The sequence below is a fragment of the Triticum aestivum genome, chromosome 7A (genome assembly GCF_018294505.1).
Source record: "Triticum aestivum cultivar Chinese Spring chromosome 7A, IWGSC CS RefSeq v2.1, whole genome shotgun sequence".
Taxonomy (NCBI): domain Eukaryota; kingdom Viridiplantae; phylum Streptophyta; class Magnoliopsida; order Poales; family Poaceae; genus Triticum; species Triticum aestivum.
This window is the reverse complement of record NC_057812.1, coordinates 221,449,523-221,467,130: the sequence shown is the minus strand read 5'-3', so window position 1 is coordinate 221,467,130 and position 17,608 is coordinate 221,449,523. Positions and strand designations below refer to the sequence as shown.

The 17,608-nt window shown below is 45.8% G+C and overlaps 1 protein-coding gene across 1 annotated transcript; it reads right to left on the bottom strand.

Annotated features, from left to right (window-relative positions):
- Positions 1 to 4,292: 4,292 nt before the first annotated feature.
- Positions 4,293 to 6,056, bottom strand: LOC123150302 (NADPH-dependent aldo-keto reductase, chloroplastic). The gene is made up of 7 exons (XM_044570158.1): positions 5,877 to 6,056; positions 5,699 to 5,749; positions 5,517 to 5,593; positions 5,355 to 5,442; positions 5,000 to 5,272; positions 4,692 to 4,922; positions 4,293 to 4,625 (listed from the first exon to the last, which is right to left on the bottom strand). The coding sequence occupies exons 1-7, from the start codon at positions 6,042 to 6,044 to the stop codon at positions 4,542 to 4,544; spliced, it is 972 nt and encodes a 323-aa protein (XP_044426093.1). The 5' UTR covers positions 6,045 to 6,056; the 3' UTR covers positions 4,293 to 4,541.
- Between the last annotated feature and the right edge of the window lie 11,552 nt (positions 6,057 to 17,608).

Here is a 17,608-nt window from a genome sequence, read left to right as displayed (position 1 = left end):
TGATGAGTTCCTTGCTCCAGACTGGATTCGGCATGAGTCTATCAGTCTCCGCGTCAAGCCCAACTGGGCCAACACTACTACCCGTGCTGAGGCGTCTGCTGCTAGGAGGGTTGTTGGTGAGGAGGAGGATGGTGTAGAGACTGCTGCTGAGGACCGTGCTGCTAGGCCTTCCTCACCTTCCTCTGAGCCGTCGTGGGCCAAGAAGTTGAAGGACAAGATGAAGACTCTCTTCTGCATGCAGGCAAAGGGGCAGTACAGGAATCACGTGGCATCCAAGGAGAGTGGCCGCCGCGACAAGAAGGTCATGAGACTCTTTGGAGAGGATGTCTCTGGTGGTTCTGAGGATGCCATCACGCCAGAGGCTGCATGGATGACGAAGCAAGGTTACAAGTGGACTAGCTCTGAGGAGGACATCGAGGAGACCGTCCCTGCCGCTGAGTCTGACGAGGAGCACGAGGAGTAGTGGGATGATTTCTCTGCCTGAGCCACCCCTTGTGTGTAGGTGTCCTCTCTGCCTTTTTGGCGTCTCGATGCCAAAGGGGGAGAGAGTGTAGGGATTTACGTGTTTGTGAGTCATGTGTCGTGTTTGGTGTGTTTGCTTTGTTGTTTGGACCTCGTTTGCTTTTGTTTGGTTTGTGCCTTTGAGACTTATCCTTCATATGGTGTAAGACATATGCACTCTATTCTATCTTAGTTAACTTATGTTGGTGCTATCTTGTCTAGTGTTAACCTTACTTTTGTAAGATATGCCTTGTCTCTATAATATAGGGGGAGCTTTAATCCTAGTATGTGTGCCATGCAGTCCAAAGCACCAATCTAGTTGGCACACATCTAGGGGGAGCCCGTCTATATTCTAGAGAGGAGGGGTTTGTGTTTGCTTAATATTATTTCCCTTGTGCAAATCCCGTATTGTCATCAATCCACAAAAAGGGGAAGATTGTAAGGGCATATTTATCCCTAAGGTGTTTTGGTGATTGATGACAATGCGTTTGCGGACTAATCGTGTGCCTTGAGTATCCCAGACGTTTCATCGCTAGGCACAAGACGGTTTGGTGCCCCTCGAAGACTGTTGAAGACTGCGTCTTTTCTACGTTTCTTTTTGGTGGATTTGAGTCGTAGGAAAGCCGTACTATTAAGAGGGGGTCCGCGTCGGAAAGGTTTGGATGGAATCATCACGCACACGTTTTCTTCCTTGTCCCCTCCTTTCCCCTGCACTTTGGAGCATCCTCCGTTGATCCTCTTTTCCCCTGTCCTGACTGCTGTTGGTGGGCTTGCGGTAGTACTGCTCATTGTTGAGCGGTAGTACCACAGGCACCCGCGGTAGTACCGCACTTCGGCGCGGTAGTACCGCTGGTGCCCACGGTAGTACCGCTCCTCTGGAGCCGCAGTACCATGGCCCCCAGGCCAAGTACCGCTCCTTCGTGGTAGTAGGGGCGGATGTAATGTTTTACATCCGCGCCACTGCGGTAGTACCGCATTCCTTGCGCGGTAGTACCGTGCGCGGCCTGGATCAGCTGCCAGGCGGTAGTACCGCTCCTCTGCGGTAGTACTGTGTCAAGTTTTTTCTTCTTCCGTTTACCAGCGGAAGTAGGCACGGATATACCTTTATCCGCGCTCTTCCCAAGCTAGGGGTTTCCTGCCTTGCGGTAGTACCGCAAGAGGGAGCGGTAGTACCGCGCCCGCAGCAGTACCACCCTCAGCTCTTGTGCTATAGGTCTGCCCTAGCTGCTGCTGGTGCTGCGGTAGTACCGCGGGCCTGCACGGTAGTACCGCGTGGCCTTGCGGTAGTACTGCTTGTCAGCAAGCGGAAGTACTGTGTGGACCTGCGGTAGTACCGCTGGTCTGGTGCGGTAGTACCGCTGGTCACGGGCTGGTAGGTGGATAACGGTTGGATCTTTGTCCTAAGCTATAAAAGGTGTGTCTTCTTCCTCGAGTTGACTACCTCTTCCAACCCTAAGCTCTATTGTTGCTCTAAGCTCCATTTTCGTCCGATCTCACTCCCTAGCCAATCAAACTTGTTGATTTGCTCGAGAGTGGTTGAGAAGGCCCCGATCTACACTTCCACCAAGAGAAAATTGATTCCCCCACTAATCCCTTGCGGATCTTGTTACTCTTGGGTGTTTGAGCACCCTAGACAGTTGAGGTCACCGCGGAGCCATAGTCCATTGTGGTGAAGCTTCGTGGTGTCGTTGGGAGCATCCAATTGAGTTGTGGAGATTGCCCCAACTTTATTTGTAAAGGTTCGGTCGCCGCCTCCAAGGGCACCAATAGTGGTATCACGGCATCTCGCATTGTGTGAGGGCGTGAGGAGATACGGTGGCCCTAGTGGCTTCTTGGGGAGCATTGTGCCTCCACACCGCTCCAACGGAGATGTACTTCCCTTCAAAGGGAAGGAACTTCGGTAACACATCCTCGTCTCCACCGGCCCCACTCTTGGTTATCTCGTGCCTTTACTTGAGCAAGCTTATTTGTGATATATCTCTTGCTTGCTTGTGTTTCAATCTTTGTTGCATCATATAGGTTGCTCACCTAGTTGCATATCTAGACAACCTACTTTGATGCAAAGTTTAAATTGTTAAAGAAAAGCTAAAAATTGTTAGTTGACTATTCACCCCCCTCTAGCCAACCATATCGATCCTTTCAAGCTCTCCATTAACCTTGATGGTGAATCTAACCGATGTCACATACTTCATAATTAGGCTAATAAAACGATCACCGAAGCCCAGCTTGGTCAACATAGCTTCGAGATAATGCCATTCCACACGATCGTATGCTTTGAGCATATCAAGTTTGATAGCACAGTTGTAGTTCTTGCCCTTCTTCCTTCTCCTGATAGCGTGGATACACTCATAGGCCACTAGAACGTTGTCCGTGATTAAGCGGCCTGGTACAAAAGCGCTTTGTTCTTTCCCAATGACATCATCAAGGATGAGACGAGCACAGTTGGCCACTGTCTTGATGGTGATTTTGTATAAGACGGGGCACAAGGCAATTGCCCTGTATTGTAAGATTCTCTATGGATGATGGACTTTAGGGATCAGAGTTATTGCCGTATCATTCAGTCCCAACGGTAGCTCCCCCCCCATTCAAAAAACTCAGTATAGCCAAAGTTATATCTTCCCCAATGACATCACAGTGTCGTTGGTAAAAACCAGCAGTGAATCCATCAACGCCGGGCGCTTTGGATGGCGCCATATCAAACAATGCAGTTTTTACCTCGACTAGGGCTGGAATTCGAGCCGAGTCGAGCCAGCTCGGCTCAACTCGCTAGAGCTCGTTTCGTTAACGAGCTAGCTCGACTCGACTCGTTATTATAACGAGCTCAAATTCAAGATTGGCTCGACTCGTATAACTCGCGAGCTGGCTCATTTAGCTTGTTAAACTCGTTAAAGATATGAACATAAAACTCTCAAATATTATAAAAATGATTATGTCTATATTAAACATATATATCACCAACAATAGTAATTTCCTTATAACGCTTGAGTCTCCTAGGCGGTTGGGCTTTCAACGGCTAGGCCTTGTGTCGTGCGCCTAGGACATAGGGTGCTGAGTGGCTGATCTTTTTTTGTATTGGGAGTGGCTGCTCTTTAGTACCGAGCCTAACAAGTTACACGAGTACTCGTGAGATTGGCTCGTTTAACTTAGTCTATAAACGATCTTAAACTAAAGCTTGGCTCGACTCGTTATTCTTCGAGTTCGATTCGAGCCGAGTCACGAACTACTCGTTTAGCTCACGAATTTCGAGCTTATTTTCCAGCCCTAACCTCGACCGCTGTGTACTCCCTCTCGAGTGTATAATTCATGTCAGCGGTGACCCATGGTTGAACGCATTGTAGCAGCCCCTCCATCGGACTGTAACCTTGTGATTGGTACTCCCTCTGTAAACTAATATAAGAGTGTTTAGATAACTAAAATAGTAATCTAAACGCTCTTATATTAGTTTACGGAGGGAGTACAATGCATGGCAGAAGTTAGTGATTTCCTCTTTTACCTGGGCTGGATCAGTGCTCGCGTGACCATCAGCCAGCTCCAATGAGGTGATACGGTTGGTCCTCTTGCGCTGCCTTGCTTGTGCCTGAAAATAACCAGTATTCGGATCGCCAGCATGTAGCCACAGCACACGAGACCTCTGTTTGAGCCAAATCTCCTCTTGCCGGAGGGCCTCCCTCAGTTGTGAGGCGACAGCCTTCTCTTCGTCGTTTGGACCGCGCCCTACCGCGTCCATAGCTTTTTCTCCATGTACGCATTGGCATTGCTATATATTCTGAACATACAACAAAAGATGAAAATAAAGGAGAATACTGCTGTAAATTTGCTCGTTCTATGCTTTCATTCCTGGGCTCCTCTCGAGATATTCATGCATGCATACCAATACCATGTAACAATGCCGACGTCGTCTGCCAAAAATGCAACAAAAATGCACGCCAGGAGCTCGCCGCGTTTTCCGGCATGATGTATTTTTCTCTTCTTAGAAAACAAAACGGCATAAATTTCAAGTCTAGTCGCAGATTCCATTTCATGCGGGCGCTGATTTTCAGTTATATCTCACCATCCCAGAGCTCGTCAATCGTTTTGTAAATACTCTGAGAGTGCACCAATGATTCGTTCCTTATTCGCTTAACCTGTTCACCACAAAGAACACATTCATTTTCTGCACTCACGGATAACTGAAAAAAAGGGCTCTGTACCTGTTCAATTTCAGAAAACTTGGCACACAGTTCTTCAGGAATGGACCAGCCAAACAGGTCAATGTTCTCCTTCAACCTCGACTCATTGACACTTTTAGGAAGCACGCTCTGACCCTGCTGGATACCCCATCGCAGAGCGATCTGTGCCGGGGTTCTCCCCAAGCTCTCGGCTACCGATGCCACCACCGGGTTATCCGCCACGACTTTCATCCTGCCTAGCGGCGCATACGCCTGCAGAAAGAAGAACATGAGCAAATTGCCAGGAAATTTCACATGCCAAAGCTTAATGTATCGTCTGAACTCCTCACAGAGAAATGAACTCCATTGGTGTGGCAGAAGGCTCTGAGCTTGGTCTGCTGCCAACCAGGGTGGCACTCCACCTGATCAACAGCCGGAGGAACACGGGCCACAGCGAGCAGATCGGCCAACTTCTTGGTCGAAAAATTGCTTACCCCTACTGCGCGGGCCTTGCCTGAATCGTACAGCTTCTCCATTGCCCGCCAGGTCTCGGGCATATCGAGCTCGACAAAGTTTTCCGGGCTCAACTCGCTGCCTTTCTTTATCTGAAAGGGCCAGTGAATCTACCAAGATCACAAAGTTAGTAGTGTCAAAAGAAAGGGCAGGCTTACTTTGCCTGCAGTGCACGGATTCAAGCCAAGTTACCAGGTGCAGGTCAAGATAATCCAGCTGCAGATCATTCAGAGTGCGGTCGACTGCCGACGGAACGTCTTCGGGTGCGAGATCGCTGCACCTGCATAGCTTGATTCTCCGGGTGTTACAAGATTGATGGGCATGAAAAAACATTAACAGCTGTAAGACTGGTACCATATCTTTGAAGTGATGAAAAGGTCTTGTCGTTTGACGACGCCGTCATCAAAGAGCTTGTTCAGGGCAGCGCCAATCTAACCACATTAAGGGCAACACTGATTCTACGCCGACCAAAATGTCACCGGGTGCGATTGTGACTTGAAGACACTGATTGCAGGATAGATTAGGACTAGCATTACCTCCTTCTCGTTCTTGTATAGTGGTGCGCAGTCGATGTGCCGGTACCCGGCCTGCCATGGCAAGCAAGCAAGCAAGCAAGCAAGCAAGCAAGCAGAGTCAAGGTCCGGGCTCAAGCAGCACACACAAAGCATACTCCTGAGCAAACCAAACGGGACAGCAAGTGTTTTGGTTTTTTACCTTGATGGCGGCCGTGACCGCGCCGGCGACGACGCCAGGGTCGGACTTGTAGGTGCCGAGGCCTACCGAGGGGATGCGTGCCCCGGTGTTGAGCGTGAAGTGGGTGGCCATCTTCTTCCTCCTTTTCTCCCCGCCTCTCTCCTCTTCGTCGCTCTCCCCGGTATACATTTTTTTAGGCAAGTTTGGAATTATATGGGAAGGAACGCGACGGAAACTGAGCTGCCACGGACTGACATGTCCCGGTCAGTCCAGCGCTCGGGCCCAGCCTCCTGTATATACGCCCGTTTGATTCACGGTCTGGAAGAGCCGGCTCGCCAACATGCATCATGCAACAATTGCGTGGGTTGGTCCAGTACGGCGTTTTTTCAGACGTGTGATTTTCCCCTTCTATTGGTTTACCTATGGTTTTTATATAGTACTCCCTCTGATCCTTATTAATTATCGTTTTAGCACAAGTTTGTACAACTAATATGGATACAAGGCAGTACTGTTTTTTTTTCGTTTTTTCTATTTGGTTTTTTATTTCTGTTCCTGGTTTTTCCTCATCATCAGTTTTCATTTCTTCATTCTCTTCCAAATATAATAAACATTATTTGACAAATACATGAATATTTTTAAAATTTGAGAATCTTAAAAATCAATTAAACATTTTCCAAGATACGCGAACACTTTTTACCTTACACAAACATTTTTAAAAGGCACAAAACACTAAAATTATTAGGCTTTCTAAAATTACATGCATACTTTTTAATTAGACCATCGTTTAGAAAAATGTGTGGATACATGGCTTTTTGAAGTGTGAATAGTTTTTAATTACATGAAAATTGCAATTATATATGTTTGCAAAATTAAGAGATGCATAATTCATCTATTTATCATCGCAGAGAGTAATATTATGTTACACAGTAGTTTGACGTCGATGATTTAAGTCTTTTGGCTTGTATTTGCTGCATATTTAGGTTATGTTATATGCCACTTTGTTCTCATGCATCTTATGATCATGTTTCTATGTTGGTAGTTTCAGGTTTCAATGACTCATGATTGAATATGGTCTCTACTTGGTTATGCTTTTTTGTGTAACATATATTGTCATCATGTCTCAAGTATTGTTGTGTCTTGGCATGGAGTGCACCTCTATCTCCTTTACTATTGAAAGGAAGGACCGTTTGTTCACCTTTTAAATATGACCCCCCTCTCCATGCTAGCTCCTCTAATCAACACACAACACCAATATGTGGAGTGGACCCTACCGCACATCTCCACACCTTTTCTTTTTGGATATGCACCCATAGAAAACTCATAGAATAGATAGAGAGAGAGAGAGAAACTCTAAGAAAAATTCCCCAATTTCTGCTCCAAACCGAAACTAAAGTGGTTTCCCTGAAATTCACCAAAACTCTAAGATTGTATGGAAAACTCTCTTAATATAATGGGCCATGTCTCCGCATTACGCATCTGTCTTGGCGGGGTAAGGCTAAGCACCTTATGTGGCACCACCGGGATCCGGCGAGGACATGTCTTACGTGCACATTCCGTCAAATATGACACCAACGTCGCGTGGATCTTCCATATGTATAATTTTTGAAGTTTCATGCCCATTTATTTTATCAAAATAAGCAATGTTTTAATTTTATTTGGACTAACCTACTGCAAATTGGCAGATTGGGAAAGTTGTGTGTTTTTGTGTCATTATATTCTATCTACACATCATATGATTAGAAGTCCAACTATGACCTATATCGTACAAGTGATTCAACACATATTCAACAAACAACTTGGAACATTTGCATCGAACATGGGTGATGACCCACAAGTATAGGGGATCTATCGTAGTCCTTTCGATAAGTAAGAGTGTCGAACCCAACGAGGAGCAGAAGGAAATGATAAGCGGTTTTCAGCAAAGTATTCTCTGCAAGCACTGAAATAATAGGTAGCAGATAGTTTTGTGATAGGATAATTTGTAACGAGTAACAAGTAACAAGTAACAAAAGTAAATAAAGTGCAGCAAGGTGGCCCAATCCTTTTTGTAGTAAAGGACAAGCCTGGACAAACTCTTATATGATGTAAAGCGCTCTCGAGGACACATGGGAATATCGTCAAGCCAGTTTTCATCACGATCATATGATTCGCGTTCGGTACTTTGATAATTTGGTATGTGGGTGGACCGGTGCTTGGATACTGTCCTTACTTGGACAAGCATCCCACTTATGATTAACCTCTATTGCAAGCATCTGCAACTACAACAAAAGTATTAAGGTAAACCTAACCATAGCATGAAACATTTGGATCCAAATCAGCCCCTTACGAAGCAACGCATAAACTAGGGTTTAACCTTCTGTCACTCTAGCAACCCATCATCTACTTATCACTTCCCAATGCCTTCCTCTAGGCCCAAATAATGGTGAAGTGTCATGTAGTCGACGTTCACATAACACCACTAGAGGAGAGACAACATACATCTCAGCAAAATATCGAACGAATACCAAATTCACATGACTACTAATAGCAAGACTTCTCCCATGTCCCCAGGAACAAACGTAACTACTCACAAAGCATATTCATGTTCATAATCAGAGGGGTATTAATATGCATATAGGATCTGAACATATTATATTCCACCAAATAAACCAACTAGCATCAACTACAAGGAGTAATTAATACTACTAGCAACCCACAGGTACCAATCCCAAACTTGGAGACAAGAATTGGATACAAGAGATGAACTAGAGTTTTGAGAGGAGATGGTGCTGGTGAAGATGTTGATGGAGATTGCCCTCTCCCTATGAGAGGAGTGTTGGTGATGACGATGGCGATGATTTCCCCCTCCCGGAGGGAAGTTTCCCCGGCAGAACAGCTCCGCCAGAGCCCTAGATTGGTTCCGCCAAGGTTCTGCCTCGTGGCGGCGGAGTCTCCTCTGAAAAAATGGCTTATGATTTTTTCCTCATCGAAAGACTCCATATAGCAGAAGATGGCCATCGGAGGGCCACCAGGTGGCCCACGAGGTAGGGGGCACGCCCAGGAGGGTAGGGCGTGCCCCCACCCTCGTGGGCAGGGTGTGCCCCCCTGGTGAACTTCTTGCGCTCGGTATTTTTTATATATTCTAAAAACGTCTTTCGTGAAGTTTCACGACTTTTGGAGCTGTGCAGAATAGGTCTCTAATATTTGCTCCTTTTCCAGCCCAGAATCCCAGCTGCCGGCATTCTCGCTCTTTATGTAAACCTTGTAAAATAAGAGAGAATAGGCATAAGTATTGTGACATAATGTGTAATAACAGCCCATAATGCAATAAATATCGATATAAAAGCATGATGCAAAATGGACGTATCAACTCCCCCAAGCTTAGACCTCGCTTCTCCCCAAGCGAAAGCCGAAATCGAAAAATATGTCCACATGTTTAGAGATAGAGGTGTCGATAAAATAAAATACGGACATGAGGGCATCATGATCATTCTTAGAACAACAACTTATAGAATTCTTGTCATATAATCTCTTATGCTAGAGTAACAATTCAATCACAATTTCAAGTATGAATCATAAACTTCATTGACAACTAACAAATTATAATCTCGGTCATTGGAGCAATTGAAATTTATCATAACATAGGAAAGAGTCAATGTAACAGCTTTTCAGCAAGTCCACACACTCAACTATCATATAGTCTTTCACAATTGCTGACACTCACGCAACACTTACGGGTATGGAGTTTTAATCAGACACAGAGAAATATAGGGGCTTATAGTTTTGCCTCCCAATGTTTCACCTCAAGGGTAATGTCAACAATAATAGTTCATGAAAACTCACATCCAATTAGCCATATATACTAGGATCTTTCCAACATATTGTGCTTGCCAAAGGATAAAATGTAAAAAGGAAGGGTGAAGATCACCATGACTCTTATGCAAGGTAGGAGATAAAAGTAAAAAGATAGGCCCTTCGCAGAGGGAAGCAGAGGTTGTCATGCGCTTTTATGGTTGGATGCACAAAATCTTAATGCGAAAGAACGTCACTTTATATTGCCACTTGTGATATGGACCTTTATTATGCAGTCTGTCGCTTTTATTTCTTCCATATCACACGATCGTATAAAGCTTATTTTCTCCCACACTAATAAGTCATACATATTTAGAGAGAAATTTTTATTGCTTGCACCGATGACAACTTACTTGGAGGATCTTACTCAATCCATAGGTAGGTATGATGGACTCTCATGGAAAAACTGGTTTAACGATATTTGGAAGCACAAGTAGTATCTCTACTTGGTGTGATGAATTTGGCTATCATGAGGGGAAAGGCAAGCTCAACCATGTTGGATGATCCATGACAATATAATTTATCTCAGATGTAAGAAACAATAACCCATTGATAACCCACAAGTATAGGGGATCGCAACAGCTTTCGAGGGTAGAGTATTCAACCCAAATTTATTGATTCGACACAAGGGGAGCCAAAGAATATTCTCAAGTATTACCTGCTGAGTTGTCAATTCAATCACACCTGGAAACTTAGTATCTGCAGCAAAGTGTTTAGTAGCAAAGTAATATGATAGTGGTGGTAACGGTAACAAAAAAGTGACGAAAGCAAAGTAATGTTTTTGGTATTTTGTAGTGATTGTAACAATAGCAACGGGAAAGTAAATAAGCGTAAACCAGTATATGGAAAGCTCGTAGGCATCAGATCGGTAATGGATAATTATGCCGGATGCGGTTCATCATGTAACAGTCATAACATAGGGTGACACAGAACTAGCTCCAGTTCATCAATGTAATGTAGGCACGTATTTCGAATATAGTCATACGTGCTTATGGAAAAGAACTTGCATGACATCTTTTGTCCTACCCTCCCATGGCAGCGGGGTCCTTACGGAAACTAAGGGATATTAAGGCCTCCTTTTAATAGAGAATCGGAACAAAGCATTAACACATAGTGAATGCATGAACTCCTCAAACTACGGTCATCACCGGTAAGTATCCCGATTATTGTCACTTCGGGGTTAACGGATCATAACACATAATAGGTGACTATGGACTTGCAAGATAGGATCAAGAACTCTCATATATTGGTTGAAAACATAATAGGTTCAGATCTGAAATCATGGCACTCGGGCCCTAGTGACAAGCATTAAGCATAGCAAAGTCATAGCAACATCAATCTCAGAACATAGTGGATACTAGGGATCAAACCCTAACAAAACTAACTCGATTACATGATAAATCTCATCCAACCCATCACCGTCCAGCAAGCCTACGATGGAATTACTCACGCACAGCGGTGAGCATCATGAAATTGGTGATGGAGGATGGTTGATGATGACGACGACGGCGAATCCCCTTCTTCGGAGCCCCGAACGGACTCCAAATCAGCCCTCCCGAGAGGTTTTAGGGCTTGGCAGCGGCTCCGTATCGTAAAACGCGATGATTTCTTCTCCCTTATTTTTTTCCCCGAAAGCAAATATATAGAGTTGGAGTTGGCGTCGAGAGGTCTCCAGGGGGGCCACGAGGTAGGGGGGCGCGCCCTAGGGGTGGGGCGCCCCCACCCTCATGAACAGGGTGTGGCCCCCTGGTTTTCATCTTTGACGAGGATTTTTTATTATTTATTGTAAGGTATTCCATGGAGTTTCAGGTCATTCCGAGAACTTTTGTTTTCTGCACATAAAACAACATCATGGCAATTCTGCTGAAAACAACGTTAGTCCGGGTTAGTTCCATTCAAATCATACAAGTTAGAGTCTAAAACAAGAGCAAAAGTGTTTGGAAAAGTAGATACGACGGAGACGTATCAACTCCCCCAAGGTTAAACCCTTGCTTGTCCTCAAGCAATTCAGTTGACAAACTGAAAGAAATAAAGAAAAAAATTTACAAACTCTGTTTGCTCTTGTTGTTGTAAATATGTCAAGCTAGCATTCAAGTTTTCAGCAAAGATTATAACTAACCACATTTGCAATAATTCTCAGGTCTCATGATTACCCATATCAATAGCATAATCAACTAGCAAGCCATAATAATAAATCTCGGATGACAACACTTTCTCAAAACAATCATAATATGATATAACAAGATGGTATCTCGCTAGCCCTTTCTGAGACCGCAAAACATAAATGCAGAGCACCTTTAAAGATCACGGACTGACTACACATTGTAATTCATGATTAAAGAGATCCAATCTTAGTCACACCCAATATAAATTAACAGTGATGAATGCAAATGACAGCTGCGCTCTCCAGCTAGTGCTTTTAATAAGAGGGTGATGACTCAATATAAAAGTAAATAGATAGGCCCTTCGCAGAGGGTGTTGGGGAACGTAGTAATTTCAAAAAATTTCCTATGCACACGCAAGATCATGGTGATGCATAGCAACGAGAGGGGAGAGTGTTGTCTACGTACCCTTGTAGACCGACAGCGGAAGCGTTATGACAACGCGGTTGATGTAGTCGTACGTTTTCACGGCCCGACCGATCAAGCACCGAAACTACGGCACCTCCGAGTTTTAGCACACGTTCAGCTCGATGACGATCCCTGGACTCCGATCCAGCAAAGTGTCGGGGAAGAGTTCCGTCCGCACGACGGCGTGGTGACGATCTTGATGTTCTACCATCGCAGGGCTTCGCCTAAGCACCGCTATAATATTATCGAGGAGTATGGTGGAAGGGGGCACCGCACATGGCTAAGAAGACGATCACGAGGATCAACTTGTGTGTCTAGAGGTGCCCCCTGCCCCCGTATATAAAGGAGCAAGGGGGGAGGCCGGCCGGCCCTTGGGCGCGCCAAGGAGGAGGAGTCCTCCTCCTAGTAGGAGTAGGACTCCCCTCTTTCCTACTCCTACTAGGAGGGGGAAAGGAAGGGGGAGAGGGAGAAGGAAAGGGGGGCGCCGCCCCCCTCCTAGTCCAATTCGGATCAGAGGGGGAGGGGGCGCGCGGCCCACCCTGTCCGCCCCTCTCTCTCTCCACTAGGGCCCATAAGGCCCATTACTTCTCCCGGGGGGGTTCCGGTAACCCTCCGGCACTCCGGTTTTCTCCGAAATCACCCGGAACACTTCCGTGTCCGAATATAGCCGTCCAATATATCAATCTTTATGTCTCGACCATTTCGAGACTCCTCGTCATGTCCGTGATCATATTGTTGGAAATATGCCCTAGAGGCAATAATAAAAGCATTATTATTATATTTCCTTGTTCATGATAATTGTCTTTATTCATGCTATAATTGTGTTATCCGGAAATCGTAATGCATGTGTGAATAACAGACACCAACATGTCCCTAGTGAGCCTCTAGTTGACTAGCTCGTTGATCAACAGATAGTCATGGTTTCCTGACTATGGACACTGGATGTCATTGATAACGAGATCACATCATTGGGAGAATGATGTGATGGACGAGACCCAATCCTAAACATAGCACAAGATCGTATAGTTCGTTTGCTAGAGTTTTGCAATGTCAAAGTATCTTTTCCTTAGACCATGAGATCGTGTAACTCCCGGATACCGTAGGAGTGCTTTGGGTATGCCAAACGTCACAACGTAACTGGGTGACTATAAAGGTAGACTACGGGTATCTCCGAAAGTGTCTGTTGGGTGACATGGATCAAGACTGGGATTTGTCACTCCGTATGACGGAGAGGTATCACTGGGCCCACTCGGTAATGCATCATCATAATGAGCTCAGAGTGACCAAGTGTCTGATCATGGGATCATGCATTACGGTACGAGTAAAGTGACTTGCCGGTAACGAGATTGAACGAGGTATTGGGATACCGACGATCGAATCTCGGGCAAGTAACATATCGATAGACAAAGGGAATAGCGTACGGGGTTGATTGAATCCTCGACATCGTGGTTCATCCGATGAGATCATCGTGGAGCATGTGGGAGCCAACATGGGTATCCAGATCCCGCTGTTGGTTATTGACCGGAGAGTCATCTCGGTCATGTCTGCTTGTCTCCCGAACCCGTAGGGTCTACACACTTAAGGTTCGGTTACGCTAGGGTTGTAGGGATATGTATATGCAGTAACCCGAATGTTGTTCGGAGTCCCGGATGAGATCCCGGACGTCACGAGGAGTTCCGGAATGGTCCGGAGGTAAAGATTTATATATGGGAAGTCCTGTTTCGGGCATCGGGACAAGTTTCGGGGTTATCGGTATTGTACCGGGACCACCGGAGGGGTCCCGGGGGCCCACCGGGTGGGGCCACCCATCCCCGGGGGCCACATGGGCTGTAGGGGGTGCGCCTTGGCCTGCTTGGGCCAAGGGCACCAGCCCCACATAGGCCCATGCGCCTAGGGTTAAGGGGGGAAAGAGTCCTAGGGGGTTGAGGCACCTCCTAGGTGCCTTTGGGGGGAGGGAAACCTCCCCTTGGCCGCCGGCCATAGGAGATTGGATCTCCTAGGCTGCGCACCACCCCCCCTTGGCACCCCTATATATAGTGGGGGAGAGGAGGGACCTCATACCTTGAGTCCTTGGCCTTAGGTTGCCTCCTTCTCCCTCCCCAACACCTCCTCCAACTCCATAGCGCTTAGCGAAGCTCTGCCGGAGTACTGCAGCTCCATCAACACCATGCCGTCGTGCTGCTGCTGGTGCCATCTCCCTCAACCTCTCCTCCCTCCCTTGCTGGATCAAGAAGGAGGAGACGTGGCTGTTCCGTACGTGTGTTGAACGCGGAGGTGCCGTCCGTTCGGTGCTAGGATCTCCGGTGATTTGGATCACGTCGTGTTCGACTACATCATCCCCGTTCTTTGAACGCTTCCGCTCGCGATCTACAAAGGTATGTAGATGCATCCAATGACTCGTTGCTAGATGAACTCCTAGATGATCTTGGTGAAACGAGTAGGAAAATTTTTGTTTTCTGCAACGTTCCCCAACAGTGGCATCATGAGCTAGGTCTATGCGTAGTTCTTCTTGCGCGAGTAGAACACAATTTGTTGTGGGCGTAGATTTGTCAACTTTCTTGCCGTTACTAGTCCTTTCTTGCTTCAGCGATATTGTGGGATGAAGCGGCCCGGACCAACCTTACACGTACGCTTACGTGAGACCGGTTCCACCGACTAACATGCACTAGTTGCATAAGGTGGCTGGCGGGTGTCTGTCTCTCCCACTTTAGTTGGAGCGGAATCGATGAACAGGGTCCTTATGAAGGGTAAATAGAAGTTGACAAATCACGTTGTGGCTTTAACATAGGTAAGAAGACGTTCTTGCTAGAACCCTAATTCAGCCACGTAAAACTTGCAACAACAATTAGAGGACGTCTAACTTGTTTTTGCAGCAAGTGGTTTGTGATATGATATGGCCAAAGTTGTGATGAATGATGAATGATCTATATGTGATGTATGAGATGTTCATGCTATTGTAATAGGATTCACGACTTGCATGTCGATGAGTATGACAACCGGCAGGAGCCATAGGAGTTGTCTTTATTCTTTTATATGACCTGCGTGTCATCAAGAAAAGCCATGTAAATTACTTTACTTTATTGCTAAACGCGTTAGCCATAGTAGTAGAAGTAATAGTTGGCGAGCAACTTCATGGAGACACGATGATGGAGATCATGATGATGGAGATCATGGTGTCAAGCCGGTGACAAGATAATCATGGAGCCCCAAGATAGAGATCAAAGGAGCTGTGTGATATTGGCCATATCATGTCACGTTTATTATTTGATTGCATGTGATGTTTATCATGTTTTGCATCTTGTTTACTTAGAACGACGGTAGTAAATAAGATGATCCCTCACAATAATTTCAAGAAGTGTTCCCCCTAACTGTGCACCGTTGCGACAGTTCGCTGTTTCAAAACACCACGTGATGATCGGGTGTTTTATTCAGACGTTCACATACAACGGGTGTAAGACAGATTTACACATGCAAACACTTAGGTTGACTTGACGAGCCTAGCATGTACAGACATGGCCTCGGAACACGGAAGACCGAAAGGTCGAGCATGAGTCGTATAGAAGATACGATCAACATGAAGATGTTCACCGATGTTGACTAGTCCGTCTCACGTGATGATCGGACACGGTCTAGTTTAACTCGGATCATGTAATACTTAGATGACCAGAGGGATGTCTAATCTAAGTGGGAGTTCACTAATAATTTGATTAGTTGAACTTAATTATCATGAACTTAGTCTAAATTCTTTGCAATATGTCTTGTAGATCAAATGGCCAACGTAGTCCTCAACTTCAACGCGTTCCTAGAGAAAACTAAGCTGAAAGACGATGGCAGCAACTATACGGACTGGGTCCGGAACCTGAGGATCATCCTCATAGCTGCCAAGAAAGATTATGTCCTACAAGCACCACTTGGTGACGCACCCGTTCTCCCTGCAGAACAAGACGTTATGAACGCTTGGCAGGCACGTTTCGATGACTACTCCCTCGTTCAGTGCGGCATGCTTTACAGCCTAGAGCCGGGGCTCCAAAAGCGTTTTGAGAGACATGGAGCATATGAGATGTTCGAAGAGCTGAAAATGGTTTTCCAAGCTCATGCCCGGGTCGAGAGATATGAAGTCTCCGACAAATTCTTTAGCTGTAAGATGGAGGAAAACAGTTCTGTCAGTGAGCACATACTCACTATGTCTGGGTTGCATAACCGCTTGACTCAGCTGGGAGTTAATCTCCCGGATGATGCGGTCATTGACAGAATCCTCCAGTCGCTTCCACCAAGCTACAAGAGCTTTGTGATGAACTTCAATATGCAGGGGATGGAAAAGACCATTCCTGAAGTATTTGCTATGCTAAAATCAGCAGAGGTAGAAGTCGGAAAGGAACATCAAGTGTTGATGGTCAATAAAACCACTAAGTTCAAGAAAGGCAAGGGTAAAAAGAGCTTCAAGAAGGACGGCAAGGAGGTTGCCGCGCCCGGCAAGCAAGCTGCTGGGAAGAAGCCAAAGAATGGACCCAAGCCCGAGACTGAGTGCTTTTATTGCAAGGGAAGCGGTCACTGGAAGCGGAACTGCCCTAAGTACTTAGCGGATAAGAAGGCTGGCAAGACAAAAGGTATATATGATATACATGTAATTGATGTGTACCTTACTAGTGCCCGTAGTAGCTCCTGGGTATTTGATACCGGTGCAGTTGCTCACATTTGTAACTCAAAGCAGGGGCTGCGGAATAAGCGGAAACTAGCAAAGGACGAGGTGACGATGCGCGTCGGGAATGGTTCCAAGGTCAATGTGATCGCCGTCGGCACGCTACCTCTGCATCTCCCTTCGGGATTAGTTTTAAACCTTAATAATTGTTATTTAGTGCCAGCTTTGAGCATGAACATTGTATCGGGATCTCGTTTAATTCGAGATGGCTACTCTTTTAAATCTGAGAATAATGGTTGTTCCATTTTTATGAGAGATATGTTTTATGGTCATGCTCCTATGGTGAATGGTTTATTCCTTATGAATCTCGAACGTGATGCTACACATATTCATAATGTGAGTACCAAAAGAAGTAAGGTTGATAATGATAGTCCCACATACTTGTGGCACTGCCGCCTTGGTCACATAGGTATTAAACGCATGAAGAAGCTCCATGCTGATGGACTTTTAGAGTCTCTTGATTATGAATCATTTGACACGTGCGAACCATGCCTTATGGGTAAAATGACCAAGACTCCGTTCTCAGGAACAATGGAGCGAGCAACCGACTTATTGGAAATCATACATACCGATGTGTGCGGTCCAATGAGTGTTGAGGCTCGCGGTGGCTATCGTTATGTTCTCACCCTCACTGATGATTTAAGTAGGTATGG